This window comes from Poromitra crassiceps (genome assembly GCF_964638095.1).
Source record: "Poromitra crassiceps genome assembly, chromosome: 1".
Lineage (NCBI taxonomy): Eukaryota > Metazoa > Chordata > Actinopteri > Beryciformes > Melamphaidae > Poromitra > Poromitra crassiceps.
In genome coordinates this window covers 116980649-117001309 of record NC_139623.1, presented here as the reverse complement: position 1 = coordinate 117001309, position 20661 = coordinate 116980649, and the positions used below count along the sequence as shown (strand labels likewise).

General features: G+C 46.4%; 1 protein-coding gene across 1 annotated transcript; it reads left to right on the top strand.

Annotated features, from left to right (window-relative positions):
* Positions 1-277: 277 nt before the first annotated feature.
* On the top strand, positions 278-16677 carry tp53inp1 (tumor protein p53 inducible nuclear protein 1; the record flags this gene model as incomplete). The annotated part of the gene is made up of 3 exons (XM_083644777.1): positions 278-392; positions 13912-14452; positions 16365-16677. 3 exons carry the CDS (start codon positions 278-280, stop codon positions 16588-16590), a joined length of 882 nt encoding a protein of 293 aa, XP_083500903.1. The 3' UTR covers positions 16591-16677.
* Between the last annotated feature and the right edge of the window lie 3984 nt (positions 16678-20661).

Below are 20661 nucleotides of genomic sequence, written 5' to 3'. Positions count from 1 at the left end.
TGTTGTTTGTTTATTTGATAATTGAAAATAACACAGTCATAAGTCTTGCTTTGTTAAAACCATTGAGGATAACTCTCTCTCTCTCCTTCTCCTCAGGGCCTTTTTGTATCTTGCACGGTGTTGGTTGTTGGTTCATAACGATGAGCGTGGTGCGCTAACCCGCTGGCCCTCAGATGATCTGCTGCCACACCATATTGATGCACTTTAGCAGTTCCCCCTCCCCCCGCACCGCCCGCTCCCCAGCGCCCCCCCACGCTCCCCCACGGGACGTCCTGGGATGTTCCAGAGGTTCGCAAGTGCTCTGTTCGGGGACGAGGTGCAGGAGCTGAGCCCACGCTGCGGTCACTACGAAGAGGATGAGGAGGAAGACTGGATTGTGGTGGACTACCTGGGTGAGTGCAAACAGCCCAGAATTTACCATTTGCCCTTGTTCACACAGGACCCTGAACGTAAGTAGAGCTGAAGCTTGAGGCACAAGCTGAACTGACGCCTAACCGTTCACACAAGAAGCCTTCTTCTCTTGTCCTCTCAGCGCCTCCTCGGGGCGCCTTGAACCCGCCCACATGTTTTGCAGCTTCAAGCTTCACGCATCACGCCACGTTCACACACACGCCTAGAGCGACGCTTTAAGCAACGCCTAAGCAACGCCTAAAATTTAGGCGTCCTTGTTAACAGACGAGAGCGTTCACACATACCGCTGCCACGCTGCGCTGAAGCCACGCTCGCGCTGCGCTGCATTTATCGTTTAGACGTCTGTTCTATTTTTCAGCTCTAGGCGCGCTGAACTGTCAAGCTGGCTGTTGTTTCTGACGGACTTGGGCCATATTTTCTACCGAGTTTGCCCAAAAGGGAGGGTGGAGCGCGAATTAACGAGTGCATAGTAGGAGAGCTGTCCTTCATGTGTTCCTCTATTAACGTCTTTTCTGTCAGATGTATATATACCTCCCCTGTCTCAATGCATGTATCACTCATGGTGTTGATGACTCATAGTCACATGATTACCCGAGGGAAAATAACAATTACAGCCGGCCAGGAAATAGACAGACATTGTCACTTGCACATTACAATAAAAAAGAGGTTTATGTTACTCACCCATGCTATAAATCAGATCTGAAAAGTGTAAAAACCACTGCTCATGTGATCAGCATAGCGCAGAGCGGGGCTTCAGTGTGGCGTCCTGTGTGAAATAGGCGCCTAGCGTGCATGAAGCAATGCCTATATGCCTAGGCGTAGCTTAAAGCGTTGCTTAAAGCGTCGCTCTAGGCGTATGTGTAAACCCGCCGTCACGCTTGGAAAATAGGCGTGAATCCTGAACGATCACTTGAGCAAGGCGTGAGCGTGGCTTCAGCGTGGCACGCGCGCGGGTGGTGTGTACGGCTTCGCCTGTTAACAAGGACGCCTAAATGAATCTTGTGGGTTCAGCCTGGGTTCAGCCTAGGTTGAGCTTAGGTTGAGCATTGCTTCGGCGTATAGTGTGAGTGGGCAGGGAGTTCCCCAAGCCCCAGTAGCCGGCGATTTCTCCGCCTCCTGGCCTCTGGCCTACCGGTTACTTTATACACTGTAAAAAAATAAACATACAAGATACCCGCTGAATAATTGTCCAAATGTTCATGTCATTCTGGCCAATACTCCACTTCTGTTATAACATTTCAGTCTGGAATATGGAATAACTTTCAATAATCTTTATGACTAAAAGGCTAAAAGTAATCTCGTCAGTAAGAAATTACTGTTCTTCATTGAAGTAAAAAATGTCAATAATTAACTTGTTGGTTTTGGATTTATTTAGCTTCAAGAGTGCATTTTTGTTCGTGTGACCCTCAACACAGGCTTTGAGAATCCCGGGCGACTTACTGATACTTATGCTTAAATTAACCCATATTCTGGTTTATTTCAAGAAAAACATTTTGGCTAGTGGAAATTCTAATTGGCTGGTAACTTCTAGCAGCCATATTGGCAGGTGGCCAAAAAAGCTAATTTCAAGCCCTGCAGGGAGAGCAAGTGGTGACATAGGAGTGGGTGAGAAAAGGATCAAATATTGGTGTTTAAGACTGAATAATAATAAAAGGCAAAATAACGCACACCAGGTTGTGGTGAGGTGCTGACAGCTGAGGATAAACTTTAAATGAAAGAAAGTGTCGCACACTCTGGCTCCATATGCATACTTTAATGATGACGTTTCGGCCGTCCGGCCTTCTTCAAAATCAACAGCAGTTTGGAACAACAGGTACTGGAAATGTTTTAAAGGCCACACCCTCACATCTGGTGGTGATTACATGATCATTGGGGTGAGGCAAACAATCAGTGACTGACTAGTCAATCATATACAGCAAACACCATACAATTACAAAGTTAGCTAAACCAATATATATATACACTAACCAAAATACATGTTTCTGATAGATATAAAGAGAATTTATTATACATCAGCTCTATATGTAAGGGATAATGTATATTGAGGCGGTGATTACGGGGGAAATAATGACCGACAGGTGATGATTGAGCCCGACGCGCAGCGGAGGGCTTAATGATTCACCTGAAGGTCATTATTTCCCAGTAATCACCGCCTCAATATACATTATCCCGCTTAGAACACGGCCTACAACTAAATCATTCAATAATCTGACAAAAATAATTATTCAAATAGATTTTTTAATAGCGTTTTCAACGACAAAGCGGTTTCATTCGTAATTGGCACACAAGACACCACAGCTGCAACTGGTTGGCCTAATTAGTAGTGTTTGCTGACAAAAAGCTCTTATCAACTGATTAATCCAGGTGTGGCAGAGCAGCGGTCGGTTGTCGAGAAATAATGACCGGTGAATCTTGTTGATTGACCAATCAGAATCGAGTATTCAAGAGAGCCGTGTTCTAAGAACATCATAAATAACTTCATCTAAATATCCAATGATAAGTTACTTTAAAGGAAACATTTTAAATCAAAATCCACATTCAGTCCATGAGGTGACAGGGTTCTTAAATGGTGGATCCAAAAGTGTTCCCTCCTAGACTGAATAGACTGAATAATGACATCACAACTGTTAATTTAAAATGAGTTATTCCTCTAAACCTGACTCAATTTGTCCGCGCCAGCGCCGTTCAGCCCCCAACCCTCAGCAAAATCTGGCCCTCTGGTGGCGAGGAAATTATGTTGTGGTCCTCTCTATCATCAAAGTTCCTGGGTTACGGCATGACAATATTTGTTCGGCCCCCGGCAACAATCTGGGTTTCTCATGTGGCCCCCCATGAAAAACAATTGCCCACCCCTGATCTAGCCTCTTAAATTGGTTCTCAAAGTGAACCAGATTCATGCATTTTAGTTTAAAATGTACACATTTTTCTTACAGGGGGCATGGCCCCCCGAACCCCCAAGAGGGTCCAGGCAAGGTCTACCCACCACAATCTCTCCAAATCCTGTGGGAAACATACAGTTATTAGTATTTTCTTTGTTCTTAAAAATATACATTGCCTGTTTGTGTTTTGCAATATGGATATTGTTTTATTTATAATTAAATTGAGCATTGGGCCTTTTATAAGAAATTTTATTTGTATTATTTCAATTGTCACACTCATGGATACATATTTGAGGTTTGTTTATTAATTGGGAAAAGGACCACTGGAACAAACGCCGCGAACATGATCCGGCTACTTTTTCAATCTGACTGGCTACTCAAAAGTTTGGGGAACTCTCTGAGTGGGCTTAGCCTACATTCACACAGGACGCCGAACTTAAAGGAGAATTTCGTTTTTTTACACCACGGTCCTCATTTCCAGCTTAAAATATTATGTTTTACTCACCGAAATAGTTTGGCTTCATTCGGATGCCCACAGAAGATTTTCAAATAATATTCCTGCCATACCTCATTTGATCAGTTTTTAAGTAACATTTGCTTGTCATCATCAATTTAGACAGCAAAAATGTCACTATTAACACATTCAGTGCCAGCGACGCCATATGGCGTCATTAGAAATTTACCGTAGAGTGCCAGCGACGCCAAATGGCGTCAGTAAATCCAAATTGTTTTTTTGACGGGGGGGGTGTCGATCTAAGCTTCTTACGTCGCCTCTAACAATATTGTAGCTATTGGAGGTCGATAACCTATTTTACAAACCCATTAGGTGGCGACAGCACTCTCCTGATCAGAGAAAAAGGAGCCAAACACACAGAAATAGTCACTGGGGAAAATGAGGAAATCGCATCGCATCCGTCCGTATGCATCGACGTGCCTCCATAAACGAGCACAACGCCAGCTGTGCCCCCAGCAGCAGCATCCGCTGTCACAACTGAGCACCTCCATGTACGCTGCAACAGCACATTCACATAATCAGCCTTATTATTCCGAACTGGAAGCATGCAAGCCCGTGACAAACACACGCGGAACCAAAAAGCTGAATGTCGCGCACCATTCACTGTGTGTGCGCAGCAAACTCAGCAGAGACTGAGAGCCACCAGACACATAAGACACACCCAGGAGGCATGTGCAGTTGAGGGGGGGGGGGGGGGGGGGGGGGGGGGAGCACGGAGAGCAGCAGAGCAGCATACACTTCACCCAGACAGACCCAGACATCAGAAAATTAGCTTCAGAGTCAGTGATGTGCTTGAAATGTTTAATTTCACAAAAGGCTCATTATCTCAGCTCGTAGAAAAAAAGGGATGTTTTTGCTTCAATCAAGCTATCTTCTCCGGCTCATAACTAAAGAACGGAAAATGGGATCAATAAACTTTTTTTTGCAGGTGATAGAAGAGAGTCTCATCGTTATTTGTGCGTGTTCAGTGTTTACATAGTAATTATTAAAAAAATTATATGACTGTTTTAAAATGCATTGCGGCCTATGTGGCACAGCAAGCAACCTTTTGCCCAAGGGCCGTGGCACTGAAAGTGTTAAAATAACTTCATATCATCACGATGATTCTACTGAAAGACAACAAACAATAATAGGCTATTGAATTATCATCCACTCCAGCCCTAAATCAAGCAAGTAACGGACGTTAGCCTACTAGTAGCCTACCTTCTGAATCATATGGGCAACAGATTAGTAGGCATATCAATCACGGAGCAGATTACAGAAATAGACACAGTAACCTGGTCAGCAGCCCTCTGATCTCTACATCAAACTTCCCTTTAGCATCCATATTTACTTGAAAAGCACATGGCATAAACACTTTGGAAGAAGGACTTGCCACAGCATGTGAATGAGTTACATTACATTACCTATGAGGAAAGCACGTTCGTGCATGCAAATAGAGTCCGTCAAGAATGCATTGCCGTCGCTCTACCTGGCCCCCCCTCCACCTGGTCGCTAGATACCAGCGCCCCAAATCCCTTTGTTTTGAGAGTGAACAGCGCATGTGCAATTTACACAGATCCTGGCTTAGCACTGGTGGAAGCTGGAAGTCCCCGGACGGCATCCGTGGCAGAAAGTAGTTGACCCAAAACAGTACACATATAGATCATTATGAATCTACATATTTATTGCAGATTATATAGGCTACTCACTATCTAATATTCACCTCGCTCATTAAAAAAAAAATATATATATATACGTTTTATTTCCCCCTCCTATGTGCGTAGGTGGGGCGGCGCCCTGGCGCCCTCTAGTGGCCGGCTGCCACTGATGCCTTCATGCTGTTACATATCTAACCAGGATTTATTTTCGCTGCATCGTGCGTATCGATTAGGGTTGCCAACCGTCCCTTAAAATACAGAATCGTCCCGTATTTGTAAACAAAAAGACATGTTCCGTATTGAACTGATACGGGACGCGCTTTATCCCGTATTGGAGAAACACGCAGTGCAAAGGGCTATTTGTATTGAACGAGTAAACCCCGCAGCCGCTGCTGCTCTGCCCCTCACCCTAGATTGCGCCTCTCTCAGTCTGTTTGTTGTGTGTCACGACCAATGAAGCGCTGTCAGCGTTGCTAGATTCAACTAAACTCTGAAGACAGGACATTGAGTAGGCTATTTACATTGTACCTATACAAATGTAGCATGCCATTTGTTTTTGTTGTGTTCAGATGATTTCAGTTGAAATCTAAAATGTTTTTGTCCACTACCTAACAACCCCCCCCCCCCCATCCCGTTACTTATTTCCATTTCAAGAAGTTGGCAACCCTAGTATCGATACGACACAAATGGGGCGTTCCCCAAAACCAAACCAGAAATAATGTCCACACAGAGACGAAATGCAAACACACACTGTCTCACACACACACAGTCTCCTCCCCGGCCCGCAGCTGTTTTGAACTCTGAGACGCAACTCAGACGAGATCCGTATCATCTCCTCCGTCCAGGAAAAAACCCTCTTGTCTGCCAGCATCACAGACCAGCCTGAAACATCATAAAATCTATTCATATCAATTTAATAAAAAAAAACGTACTGTAGACCAGTGACTTTGAAACATACAAGACCAGTGACTTTAAAGGGCCCATATTTTGCTAATATAATGTATTATTATTTTATTGTTGGCCTCCAGTAGAGTAACTTATTGCATCATTCATAGTTTAAAAAACTCATTGTTTATCTTGTACTGGCTCTGACTGCCCCCTTCAGTTCACCCTCTGTCTGAAATGCTCTGTTTTAGGTCCTGTCCCTTTAAGAACCCCCACCCTCCGGAAAATACTCCAGGAGGGCAGCGTGAGGAGTTTTTGTGTTTGGCCGCGGTACGTGATGCCCTGCTCGGCCAGCCGCCGAAGGAAATGTCCCGGCACAGCCCGGGCCGAGCGGAGCTAGGGGATAGATAGCTAGGGGGATGTTGATATATCAATTGATAGCCTTGCTTGTTACGCCCAAGTCACGTTTGTTATCGATGGTCAAATTCGTTTTGACAATCCCTTGCTCGTTTATATAATTGTTTTACAGCTCCCCACCTTGCCCGGCGAGCTTCACACTATTGTCGTCACATTCAAGCCACAACACAACAGCTAATGTAGCTAGTTAGCTAACTTCCCAAATGCTTGTGACTATAAGTGTGCCTCTCCTAGCAAAGGCTACATGGACCAAACCAAAATGAGGACTTGGAGAAGTCAGCAAGTTGGACTAACGTTACAAGTTCTGAAAAGGTGTGCCTTCGTCATTCATCGGTTGTTCATGTCTATGAAAGGCAGCTGTGCTGCTAGGCTAATAGCAAGTGCTAACGTTACCCAGCCGGCGGTAAGTAACGTTAGCGCTTCCTAGCTGCTAGGTACAACCGATGCTGGAATGAGACACATATTTTCAGAATTTACCACTTCAGTCCTACATCCTGGCTCACTTCCAAGTCGTCTCCTTGTTTTTGCGGTCTGGAATCCGTTATTCCATGAGACTACTGTTGTGTTAGTTTAGTCCCAGACAGCCAGGTTGGAGAGCGCCTGGTGACGCCGGGTTAGGTTGACAAGTCGGCAGTGTGTACTGGAGCAGTCAGAACAGGGAAGGGAGGGGCAGGGGGGACGGGTGAAGGCTATGGCGCGCGCGCACTGCCGGCCCGGGCTAGGCTTGTCATCACCATGGTAACATACCTGACATGATTTTGTAGCTTCAATTCAAAATGGATGAAATGATGATGGTTTTGATCACTGATCTACATAATAACCCTTAATTTCAAAGTGGTTTGTGTTTGGACCCAGAGGGCTCACTGCTTGTTTAACCGAGACATTTCTGCATTTCATTTTTAATAACTTCACCACAACATGTTTTCGTTTTGTCCTGAGGGGGCATTGTGTGTTGACAAGAAAATCCATTCTGAATTCAGGCTGCAGCCACAACACGAGGAAGAAGTCAACGAGGGTGAATTCCTTCTGAGAAAAGAAAGAAATATGCGGGGGCACGATGGCACAGTGGTAGCGCTGTCGCCTCACAGCTAGAAGGTCCTGGGTTCGATTCCCACCTGGGATGCTGTGAGTGCTAAAGGAGTGCGTGCCCATCCGCATGTCCTCGAGTGCCCACCGCCCGGATGGGGTCGTCAATAGGGCCTTTCTGGGGAAAAGTCCACACGGCATCCACAGTCGAGTCCGAGTCAAAATCGGCACGCGATATTGATGAGTCCGACGTGTCAGAAAACTGGAGCAGACACATACGCGCGCCGCGCAAACACGCACACACACACACACACACACACACACACACACCTCCCTAGAGTATTCAGAAACAGATTTGTAAATACACACTTTACTTGATACATAAACACTCTGTGCCAGCTGGCGGCCGCCTGGGCCGACATCTCGACTCAACCTGGCCGGCTCCGGTTCCACAGCCTGTCAGCCGTGTGAATATCTCAGACGGGGCGGGGGTGGCCCAGATCTGGACATGGGGGGAGGGGAGGGGGGCACCAGCCAGTTTATGGGTAGGCCTGTAACCTGTAAACAGGTCAAACAAAGTACCTGGGGAACTGGCCAGGTATAAATAGGTGCTTGTGGTGGCGGGGTTGAGGGGCCGCAGACAGGTGGACATGTATGGGTACACAGCCACCTCCAAAACCCTGTCCCTGCAGCTACACACACTCACACACATACTGTACACCAGTGACCAGGCTCTTTCTTTGACACTCACCCAACTATTGAAACAATGCTGACATGAGCAAGCACTGGCGATTCTACTGCACTGGCAAGGTCATGTTAACCTTGCGAAGCAGCTGGATTCACGTGAGATCATGAGATCACATGACAAATCCATCTTGCCATGCTCCAATCTATTGGTTTGGATCTGAACCACCAGTGATTTAAACCAATCAGTGTCCTATGAGGCAGCTACGAGCGGGCTTTAGGTGTGATGCTAGTGAGAAGCGAGGCTGTTTAGAACAGTGAAGGAGGGATCAGATGAAACCTTTAGAACAGTGAAGGAGGGATCAGATGAAACCTTTAGAACAGTGAAGGAGGGATCAGATGAAACCTTTAGGACAGTGAAGGAGGGATCAGATGAAACCTTTAGAACAGTGAAGGAGGGATCAGATGAAACATTTAGAACAGTGAAGGAAGGATCAGATGACACATTTAGAACAGTGAAGGAAGGATCAGATGAAACATTTAGAACAGTGAAGGAAGGATCAGATGAAACCTTTAGAACAGTGAAGGAAGGATCATATGAAACCTTTAGAACAGTGAAGGAGGGATCAGATGAAACATTTAGAACAGTGAAGGAAGGATCAGATGAAACCTTTAGAACAGTGAAGGAGGGATCAGATGAAACCTTTAGAACAGTGAAGGAAGGATCAGATGAAACATTTAGAACAGTGAAGGAAGGATCAGATGAAACCTTTAGAACAGTGAAGGAGGGATCAGATGAAACCTTTAGAACAGTGGAGGAGGGATCAGATGAAACCTTTAGAACAGTGAAGGAGGGATCAGATGAAACATTTAGAACAGTGAAGGAAGGATCAGATGAAACCTTTAGAACAGTGATGGGGGGATCAGATGAAACCTTTAGAACAGTGAAGGAAGGATCAGATGAAACCTTTAGAACAGTGAAGGAGGGATCAGATGAAACCTTTAGAACAGTGAAGGAGGGATCAGATGAAACCTTTAGAACAGTGAAGGAGGGATCAGATGAAACATTTAGAACAGTGAAGGAGGGATCAGATGAAACCTTTAGAACAGTGAAGGAGGGATCAGATGAAACCTTTAGAACAGTGAAGGAGGGATCAGATGAAACATTTAGGACAGTGAAGGAAGGATCAGATGAAACATTTAGAACAGTGAAGGAGGAATCAGATGAAACATTTAGAACAGTGAAGGAAGGATCAGATGAAACATTTAGAACAGTGAAGGAGGGATCAGATGAAACCTTTAGAACAGTGAAGGAGGGATCAGATGAAACCTTTAGAACAGTGAAGGAGGAATCAGATGAAACATTTAGAACAGTGAAGGAAGGATCAGATGAAACCTTTAGAACAGTGAAGGAGGGATCAGATGAAACCTTTAGAACAGTGAAGGAAGGATCAGATGAAACCTTTAGGACAGTGAAGGAAGGATCAGATGAAACCTTTAGAACAGTGAAGGAGGGATCAGATGAAACCTTTAGAACAGTGAAGGAGGGATCAGATGAAACCTTTAGAACAGTGAAGGAGGGATCAGATGAAACATTTAGAACAGTGAAGGAGGGATCAGATGAAACCTTTAGAACAGTGAAGGAGGGATCAGATGAAACCTTTAGAACAGTGAAGGAGGGATCAGATGAAACCTTTAGAACAGTGAAGGAGGGATCAGATGAAACATTTAGGACAGTGAAGGAAGGATCAGATGAAACATTTAGAACAGTGAAGGAAGGATCAGATGAAACCTTTAGAACAGTGAAGGAAGGATCAGATGAAACATTTAGAACAGTGAAGGAAGGATCAGATGAAACATTTAGAACAGTGAAGGAAGGATCAGATGAAACATTTAGAACAGTGAAGGAAGGATCAGATGAAACCTTTAGAACAGTGAAGGAAGGATCAGATGAAACATTTAGAACAGTGAAGGAAGGATCAGATGAAACATTTAGAACAGTGAAGGAAGGATCAGATGAAACATTTAGAACAGTGAAGGAGGAATCAGATGAAACATTTAGAACAGTGAAGGAAGGATCAGATGAAACCTTTAGAACAGTGAAGGAAGGATCAGATGAAACATTTAGAACAGTGAAGGAAGGATCAGATGAAACATTTAGAACAGTGAAGGGGGGATCAGATGAAACCTTTAGAACAGTGAAGGAGGGATCAGATGAAACCTTTAGAACAGTGAAGGAAGGATCAGATGAAACCTTTAGAACAGTGAAGGAAGGAGAAACCTTTAGAACAGTGAAGGAAGGATCAGATGAAACCTTTAGAACAGTGAAGGAGGGATCAGATGAAACCTTTAGAACAGTGAAGGAGGGATCAGATGAAACCTTTACAACAGTGAAGGAAGGATCAGATGAAACCTTTAGAACAGTGAAGGAAGGATCAGATGAAACCTTTAGAACAGTGAAGGAAGGATCAGATGAAACCTTTAGAACAGTGAAGGAAGGATCAGATGAAACCTTTAGAACAGTGAAGGAGGGATCAGATGAAACCTTTAGGACAGTGAAGGAGGGATCAAGTCGACTGTCCTGAAACGTTTTGTCCCTTTCTTGTTAAGGGGCGTTCACACCGAGATATTTATTTTTCGCTCTGTCGCTCAAGTCAACCCTTTGGAATCGCTCTGTCGCTCTGTTTAAATCGCTCATCAACAGGCACACGAAATGACGGACATGTGGGGGATATAACGTTACGCAATGTCATGCTGTTTGTCCACTACGAGCCACCGTCATTGTTTACAAGCTAAGCCTATCAGCGTGCTCCTAATGCGAGCTGCATACCGGTAGTACAGACTTCACTTCATGTCAGCTGTCAGCCTGTCAATGTGGTTTGTTGCCAGACAATAAACCAGCGGTTTGTTCCAAGCCAGTGTGATCCTTGACTCGCTCTCACACGGCAGCCAATCAGCATTGAACAGCGAGCGACTGATGCCAGCGTATTTTTGCTCGAGTTGGAATATTTCATCTTGAGCGACGAGCGTATTTTCTCCCTGTCGCTCTGTCTCTGCCGCTCGGACGCCCAGCGATTATTCTCCCAGGCGAATATACGCTCAATCGCTCGTTTGCATTGACTTTGTATGTAAACTCGACGCCAGCAACAAACTTTAATAGGTCGGTGTGAACGCAGCTTTAGTTTCACTTCCCCATGATCCCTGCTGCGGTACTTTTTTTATGGTAAAATGGTTGCATGTTGGGTTGAATCTCCAGTGGATCAAGATCAAACATGATCAGCAGCTTATTTGTTGCTCAGAGATCTTTGTGCAGGTCTGACCCCAGTGAGCCGAGTCTCCGTCTGATTCCAGTGCTGTTTAAGGTCTGCCCGATGGTTATTTTTAGAGTCCAGTGTCTGGTGTCGGCCTCGGATCACATTGCCTTTCCGCCTCATAACTTCCTGTATCTGTGAATCATTAGCGCACCTCGGATCAAAACATGCAGCAGGCTGCCCCGCCCAACCGCTCAGATGCTGGCTCGTTTACAGCTGATCCATGTGTTTCAAGTGTTGCCGCTGCTTTGTGTAGAATAGAAGCAGAGTTAGAATGGAAAGATTGTGTGGCTTGTAAGCAGATCAAATACCTGATCAGTCAGAGACAGGTTTACCAGCACACAGGCAGGTTTGCACGCGAACGCACGCACGCACGCACACACACACACACACACACACACACACACACACGCAAGTAGTCTGTGGTTTAGGGCAAACGATGCTCTGGCTTCAGCTTGGGGGGTGGGGAGGGGGTTGTTTACATTTGGTTCACTGCTCTTCACATGCCCCACACTGCCCCCTGCTGCCTGGGTGTGGATATTACATGGGATATGGACACTGAAACTCCTTTAAAAGTTATAGAATTTGAAAATGGTTCGGGTTAGGGTTAGGCTGGAAATGTTATGGAAGAGCTTTGGAATTGAATAGTAAAATAAAGTGTGGGGGTCATGTGTGTGTCATATGGACACGCACCGTGCAAAACATACAAACCAACTGTGCATCTCATGAAGCAGAGGAAGTGAATCTAGGTGAAGGCTGTTGTCGTAGACCCCATTCAGACCGAGTTCCAACCAGGGTTGTTCCCGGGTGGATTTTGTGTTTGAAAGGGGGCACGGTGGTACAGTGGTAGCGCTGTCGCCTCACAGCTAGAAGCTCCTGGGTTTGATTCCCACCTGGGACGCTGTGAGCGCTGAAGGAGTGCGTGGCCTCCGCATGTCCTCGAGTGCCCACCACCCAGGAGGGGTCGTCAAAAGGGCCTTTCTGTGTGGAGTTTGCATGTTCTCCCCGTGGTTTCCTTCATATAGGAACCCCTCACCAAAACATTCAATATCCTGGTCGCTGAAGTGGTGCCTCCTCTGTTCGGTCTGGGCGCCTGTTCGGAGGGAGGGGAACTCGTTGGAATAGCGTGATCCTCCCACGTGCTATGTCCTACTGGTGAAGCTTCCCCTGTCAGGTGAAAAGAAGCGGCTGGCTACTGCCCATGTCTTGGAGGACGCATCGAGCCAGTTTCGGCTCTCCCCAGATCGGCAGAGGGTGGAGTAGCAACCAGGATAAATAAATTAAAAATTAGCACTAATGGGGGATTAAAATGGGATAAAAAATCAAGAAAAAAAATGAAAGGATTAACCCACGTAGCCCGACTTGGCTTGGCGACCTGGGTCAGACAAGGGTTGATTTTAGTGTGAGTGGCAGAATTTGGCACCACCCGGGGTGGCACAAACAACTCTCATTGGTTAAGAATGGAGCACACAGCAAGGCTAGCCATTAGCTGCAGATCGCTAGCTGAATGTCAGCTAGCGATCTGTAGCTAAGGAGTCTGGGAGTCTCGAGACACACACTTTTCACAGAGAGAACGTTACACTGCACGGTGAGACGCTGCATTTTTAGGACGCTTCGTGGCAGCAAAATGACATGGGGGACGGACCGAGTAGCTTTACTGCTGGCTGTAGCATCCAGTTACAGAAATGAATCTGAAGATGAAGAACTGAATATGACGTGCTGTCCGCCCTGCCCAGTTAATTGTTATGCATCTCTAACTGAATTGTCACGACCAGAGATAACCAGTGTTGACTGACATTGTTGGTGTGAATTGACAAAAGAAGGATTGAACACAGGTCATGTAACCCTGGCCTGACCCTGGTAATTGGTCTGAAAGTGGTAATAGTAAAATTGACTTCATGCATCAGTTGACTGTTGGTCCCTCTGACCCAAACCTCTCTCTCTCTCTCTCTCTCTCTCTCTCTCTCTCTCTCTCTCTCTCTCTCTCTCTGTCTCTCCCTCTCTTTCTCTCTCTCTCTCTCTCTCTCTCTCTCTGTCTCTCTCTCTCTCTGTCTCTCTGTCTCTCTCTCTCTCTCTCTCTCTCTCTCTCTCTCTCTCTCTCTCTCTCTCTCTCTCTCTCTCTCTCTCTCTCTCTCTCTCTGCAGCGGACGCCTGCTCCGGCCAGCGTGCTGATGGCCGTCCCGGTCCTGCTGCTGGCCCAGGGGAGGAGGAGGAGGAGGAGGAGGAGGAGGACCTGGTGATGATCCCCTCCCCCATGGCCAGCCCCCCGCTCCGCTACGCCTCCTGCACGTCACTCAACTCCACCGCAGACACCGACCCGGATGGCTGCCCTGAGGACCAGGACCCAGATGAGGAGCCAGATGAGGAGGGGGAGGGGGGCTTCCTGAGGCTGGAGGCCTGCTCTCTAGAGGAGAGCTGGTTCGTCACGCCCCCGCCCTGCTTCACGGGCCGGGGCAGCCAGCCCGGCCTGCTGGAGACCAGCCCACTGGAGAACCTGCTGATTGAGCATCCCAGCATGTCTGTGTACGCCCACCACAGCCCCCCCCGGCTGAGCCCAGACCCCCGGACCCGCGCCCTGGACCTGGGTCTGGGTCTTGGCCTGTTGCCCGGCAACGCGGCGGCCGCCCCGGCATCCGCGGGTGGCAAGGAGAAGGCCAGGCGCTTACTGGACGGCCCTCGTCACAGGTCAGACCCTCTGATTCTACACATTAAAGGGATACACCACTTTTTTGGAAGTTTAGCTCATTTGCCACATCCCCCCCACATAACCAAGATACACCATGCCTTACCGGCACTGTCCGCTCAGTTTACAGTGAGCTACAGTCGTGAAGTTAGTAATTATTGCCATAGAATGGAGGCTAATGGTACAGCTGTTAAAAATCTGCCAAAACACACATCTCACGATGCCAAAATACATGTTGTGCTTCGGGTACTCACCACACAATGAAATGTTAATCCAAAATGCACATAATCTGTTTTTTTGGAAGGAAAAGAGGTCAATGCCCATGTTTGGAAAGTAGTGCCGGCTACCTCTTTTTTTGGATTAACATTTCATTGTGGAACTCATGGAAGCTTCAAATTAGATATTTTTTAACACCTTTTCAACAGGCTAAATTTGACCATTCAGTAACATCAAGATGCTGGAGGGAATGTGGAGAAACTCATGCTAACTATAGTCATATCTTCTGGTCATGCCCCGTCTTGAAAATGTTTTGGAAAAATATCTGTACTGAAATTGATTTTGTTTTACAAATGGACCTCAAAATTAACAATGAGTTTATTCTGTTAGGGAAAATGCCAAAGGAGATCATTAGAACTGAAGATAAGTACCTTATTAGAATATTAAGGATAACTGCTCTAAAACTTATAACCAAAAATTGGCTTCAGAAGCTAAGCCCTAGCATAGAGAAATGGAGAGACCTAATGGAACAGGTAAAAGAAATGGAGCAGTTAACATAATTATACAATCAGGGGAGAAGCCAGGTTGAGATGCATACTGTGGGCCAAATGGGCGAGCTATGTAGAAAGTAGGAGCGGCAGAACTTAACGTAAATAATACAGGAGGAAAACACTGCAATTTAGTTTAATAAAATATATATAACATTCAGAATTTAATAGATTGCCAATAGATGGCTATTGGATAAACAGATTAGTCAACAACCAATAGGGGAGCACTTTTTTGGGGGGGTTTTGGGGTTGTGTGTGTGTGTGTGTGTGTGTGTGTGTGTGTGTGTGTGTGTGTGTGTGTGGCTGTGTGTGGGGGGCCTGTGTGAGGGAGGGAGGGGTGACAGTGACAGTGGGTATGTGTTCTCTCCCTGCCCAAGTGTTGATGTCCTTTTTTTTCTTTCTTGGTGTTTGTCATGCCTTGATTATTGTTGTTGTTTTTGCTGTTGTTGTTATTATTATTGTCATTGTCATTATTGTTATCTTTGTTATTATTTTTTGACTGTTGTGTCACTGTGGTGTCTCACATTTTGAAAAAAAAAGTAAAAAAAAAAAAAAAAAAAAAAAACATTTCATTGTGTGGTGAGTACCCGAAGCACAACATGTATTTTGGTGCCGTGAGATGTGTGTTTTGGCAGATTTTTAACAGCTGTACCATTAACCTCCATTCTATGGCGATAATTACTAACTTCACGACTGTAGCTCACTGTAAACTGAGTGGACAGTGCCGGTAAGGCATGGTGCATCTTGGTTATGTGGGGAGGATGTGGCAAATGAGCTAAGCTTCCAAAAAAGTGGTGTATCCCTTTAACCTGACGCTGCCAGATGGTGGTTTTCACATAACCATCTGGGAACGAGTTGCTCTGGAAGCCATTTTAAACTGACAAAGCGCAGGCATTTTCCAAAAATACCTGGCAGGTGATTGGCTGAACCATCTGTCTAGCTCACTCGCGCTGGCGTCACACCAAAGCCCGCCCATAACTGTGTCTCGTAAGACGCTGATTGGTGCAAACCACTGGTGGTTCGGATTCAAACCAATAAATTGTAGCATAGCAATATGGATTTGTCGTGTGATCGTGATTTCATGATCTCGCGTGAATCCAGGTGCCAGTCCAGCTTCTTATCCCCTCCCTATGTGTGTCTCCCCCTGCAGGCCGGATGTGGCAGTGGTCCAGCGGCGCTCCAGCCTGCACGCGGCCTGCTATGCGGCGGCGCTCTCCGCCCACGCCAGCCTGCTACCGCCAGGCCGCCTGGCCCAGCGCCTGGCCCCGCCCACCCCGTCACGCAACGCCCTGCGACGCCTCAACATGCTGCACCGCCTCCCCAAGCCCAGCGCCATCACCCTCCACCAGCCCAGTCACAGACACCTGAACTTCTGACCCATCACCCTCCACCAGCCCAGCCACAGACACCTCAACTTCTGATCCATCACCCTCCACCAGCCCAGTCACAGACACCTGAACTTCTGATCCATCACCCTCCACCAGCCCAGTCACAGACACCTCAACTTCTGATCCATCACCCTCCACCAGCCCAGCTACAGACACCTCAACTTCTGACCCATCACCCTCCACCAGCCCAGCCACAGACACCTCAACTTCTGATCCATCACCCTCCACCAGCCCAGTCACAGACACCTCAACTTCTGATCCATCACCCTCCACCAGCCCAGCTACAGACACCTCAACTTCTGACCCATCACCCTGCACCAGCCCAGCTACAGACACCTGAACTTCTGATCCATCACCCTCCACCAGCCCAGTCACAGACACCTCAACTTCTGACCCATCACCCTGCACCAGCCCAGCTACAGACACCTCAACTTCTGACCCATCACCCTGCACCAGCCCAGCTACAGACACCTGAACTTCTGATCCATCACCCTCCACCAGCCCAGTCACAGACACCTCAACTTCTGACCCATCACCCTGCACCAGCCCAGCTACAGACACCTCAACTTCTGATCCATCACCCTCCACCAGCCCAGTCACAGACACCTCAACTTCTGACCCATCACCCTGCACCAGCCCAGCTACAGACACCTCAACTTCTGACCCATCACCCTGCACCAGCCCAGCTACAGACACCTCAACTTCTGATCCATCACCCTGCACCAGCCCAGTCACAGACACCTCAACTTCTGACCCATCACCCTGCACCAGCCCAGCTACAGACACCTCAACTTCTGACCCATCACCCTGCACCAGCCCAGCTACAGACACCTCAACTTCTGACCCATCACCCTGCACCAGCCCAGCCACAGACACCTCAACTTCTGGCTAGGGATGGGGATCGAGACCCGGTAATGATAGGTATCAATTGATTATTTCTCAAAACCCCAAAATCAATAAGGTCTGAGCTTATTGATACTGCTATCGAGACTAGCGGGTCCCATAATGTAATGTTATGTCTCGAGAGCTGAGACAAGGGTCACTCAAATCACTGGTGAATAAACATACATTGAATAAAGTTTTTGAATTCAATTCAATTGCCAACCGCCGTTAACTAATCAAAGAAGAATTGAATTGCCTCACCAGGTTAGGCAAATGTAATCCTGTTCAGAAGTCCTAGACTCACAATTAAGCAATAAAAGCAATACCAGTTCTGTTAAGAACTGATAGTTATCTCGTCTTTCCACCAAATAATAGAAAAGTATCGATAATGTTATCGATTAAGACTCGGCTTGTTAAGCATTCTTGAAAATGGTATAAATCTATCAAAATGAACGATCCCCATCCCTCCTCCTGACTGAGCTGAGGTTGCCTGCTGCCTGCGTTGTCTTCATCATCAACCCTTCAGGGGAGGGCAGCCTTCACCTGCCACTCATACATCCTCCCCAACACACACACACATATGATCCTCCCCAACACACATACACACATATGGCTGGTGATCCACTCATACATCCTCCCCAACACACACACACACACACACACATATGATCCTCCCCAACACACATACACACATATGGCTGGTGATCCACTCATACATCCTCCCCAACACACACACACACACACATATGATCCTCCCCAACACACATACACACATATGGCTGGTGATCCACTCATACATCCTCCCCAACACACACACACACACACACACACACATATGATCCTCCCCAACACACATACACACATATGGCTGGTGATCCACTCATACATCCTCCCCAACACACACACACACACACACATATGATCCTCCCCAACACACACACACACATATGGCTGGTGATCCACTCATACATCCTCCCCAACACACACACACACACACACACACACATATGATCCTCCCCAACACACATACACACATATGGCTGGTGATCCACTCATACATCCTCCCCAACACACATACACACATATGAGCCCCCAAATATGTTTTCTTTTTATTTGGAGGATTTTTCAACCGCTCTGGCTAATGGATGAAGTTGCCTGCCCTTCTCCTCATCCATCCATCCATCCATCCATCCATCCATCCATCCAACCGAATTATGATTGACACTGAGAAGAAGGGATATTTGTTTGGTTCTCCCTCGGACCACTTTGTGTCCCATCATAGGGAGGAAGTGATGTAACATCTTCTTCTTCTTCTTCATGGACATCATAATGTGTAGAATCAATGCTGTAGGTCACTTTACTCACTGGCAGTTTCACAGCCTCCGTGGCAGAGCAGCCGAGGTGCGTCGTCGCCGTGTTTGAACGTAGTTTGAGCGGTTGCGGTGATGTCACAGCGATGTCATCGCAGGGTCGTGGGGTCTCACAGAGCCTGGCAACTTTTCGGGGCAACAGGTCAGGAGGTCAGATGACAGGGATCCCAGTTAACTTGAACATCATATACAGTCAAATCTGTCTGTGCAGCACTGAGTTGCTGTGTAATCGGTGCTGAGGGCTGAGACGTCGCCTTGGGCAAAATTGCCCCCACAGCATTGCCCCAAAAAGTTGCCAGTTGTATCACCTGCAGTGGAGAATGCTGACACATGCTGTAACTGGCTGCTGAGTCTGACGGACAAAAGGTTAAAGGGAAAATCCCCCCAGATCCTCTGTTAAACATCTTTAGTCTGTGATGTACAACACATTCCAGGTTCTTTGTTGTAATGTAAACTGCTTTGTTTACTTCAGTTTTGATTTCCTACGTTTCCCACAATGCCTTTCAAGTTTCAATATCCCCCAGAGAGCGGGCTTGAACTTGTTGCTTTCTGCTGTGAGTTTTACATGCAGGCGGAGAGGGAGAATTAGCGACAGCAAAGCTAGTTTTTGCAGTCTAGTTGTTTCCTCTCCTGCTAAATTCATCTCTCTCCTCTTCTACCATGGATTTCTCCATGTGTGTTGAACAACTGTCAGTGCAAAATGGCAGCTCTAGAAAAGAGGCCCTCACTGTTTGGGTCTGATGGAGGTGACGTCACCTCGTCTATGATTGGCCAGTTATCCAGGAAGAACAAAAATACACCAAAACTAGGGATGTCCGATATTATCGGCCTACCGATATTATCGGCCGATATTAGCATAAAAAATCGATATCGGAAAATATCGGTATCGGTTTTCATGCCGATATTTTTTTTTTTTTTTTTTTTTTTTTTTTTAAATACAGGGGGAGTCTCACTGAGAGCAATGCTCTCTTTTTCAGGAGTGCCCTGTTCACATTCACACACACATTCATACCTGGAAGCTGACCAGTACAACCACAGTCTGATCTGTTGGCCACTGAGCAGCTCCACTGGAGCGGTTGGGGTTAAGGGCCTTGCTCAAGGGCACCTCAGTGGTGGTAATGAGGGAGGGGCAAGCGCTGCCTTTTCACTTTCCCCACCCAGATTTATCCTGCCGGTCCCGGGGATTGAACCGACAACCTTCTGGTCACAAGCTCGCTTCTCTAACACTTACAACTTTAACACAACATGCATATTATATATTAAACTCTTCAGCTACATTAAGCTACATTATGTAACTTGTTACGTGAAATTTTGGTGGAAAAAAAGCCCGCTTATATCGGTATCGGTTGATATCGGTTGATATCGGTATCGGAAATTAAGAGTTGGACATTATCGGATATCGGATATCGGTAAAAAAGCCAATATCGAACATCCCTAACCAAAACACAATAGAGCCAGGAATGCTACATAATCATCAGTAGCTGTTTACAGTGCTATAGTGTCTTAGGGGGATTTTTCCTTTGAGGTCCTAGTCTGTGTCAGGTCCTAGTCTGTGTCAGGTCCTAGTCTCTGTGAGTCCTGCAGCTTCACTTACATTTAGATTCAATTTAATTAATTCAACAGTGACTTCTCAGACGATTCCACTCTGCTCAGATTCTTTCCTCCAGCTCGGGGGTGAACTTGCCTTTGACTTTGTAATTCAGTACTTTTCACAATATTTTTTGAAAAAAGAAAAGACGGTAAAGGAAATACTGGGTTAAATATCACTAAACGCCTTGTTTTAACGGTAGCTTTGAGATGAAAAGTA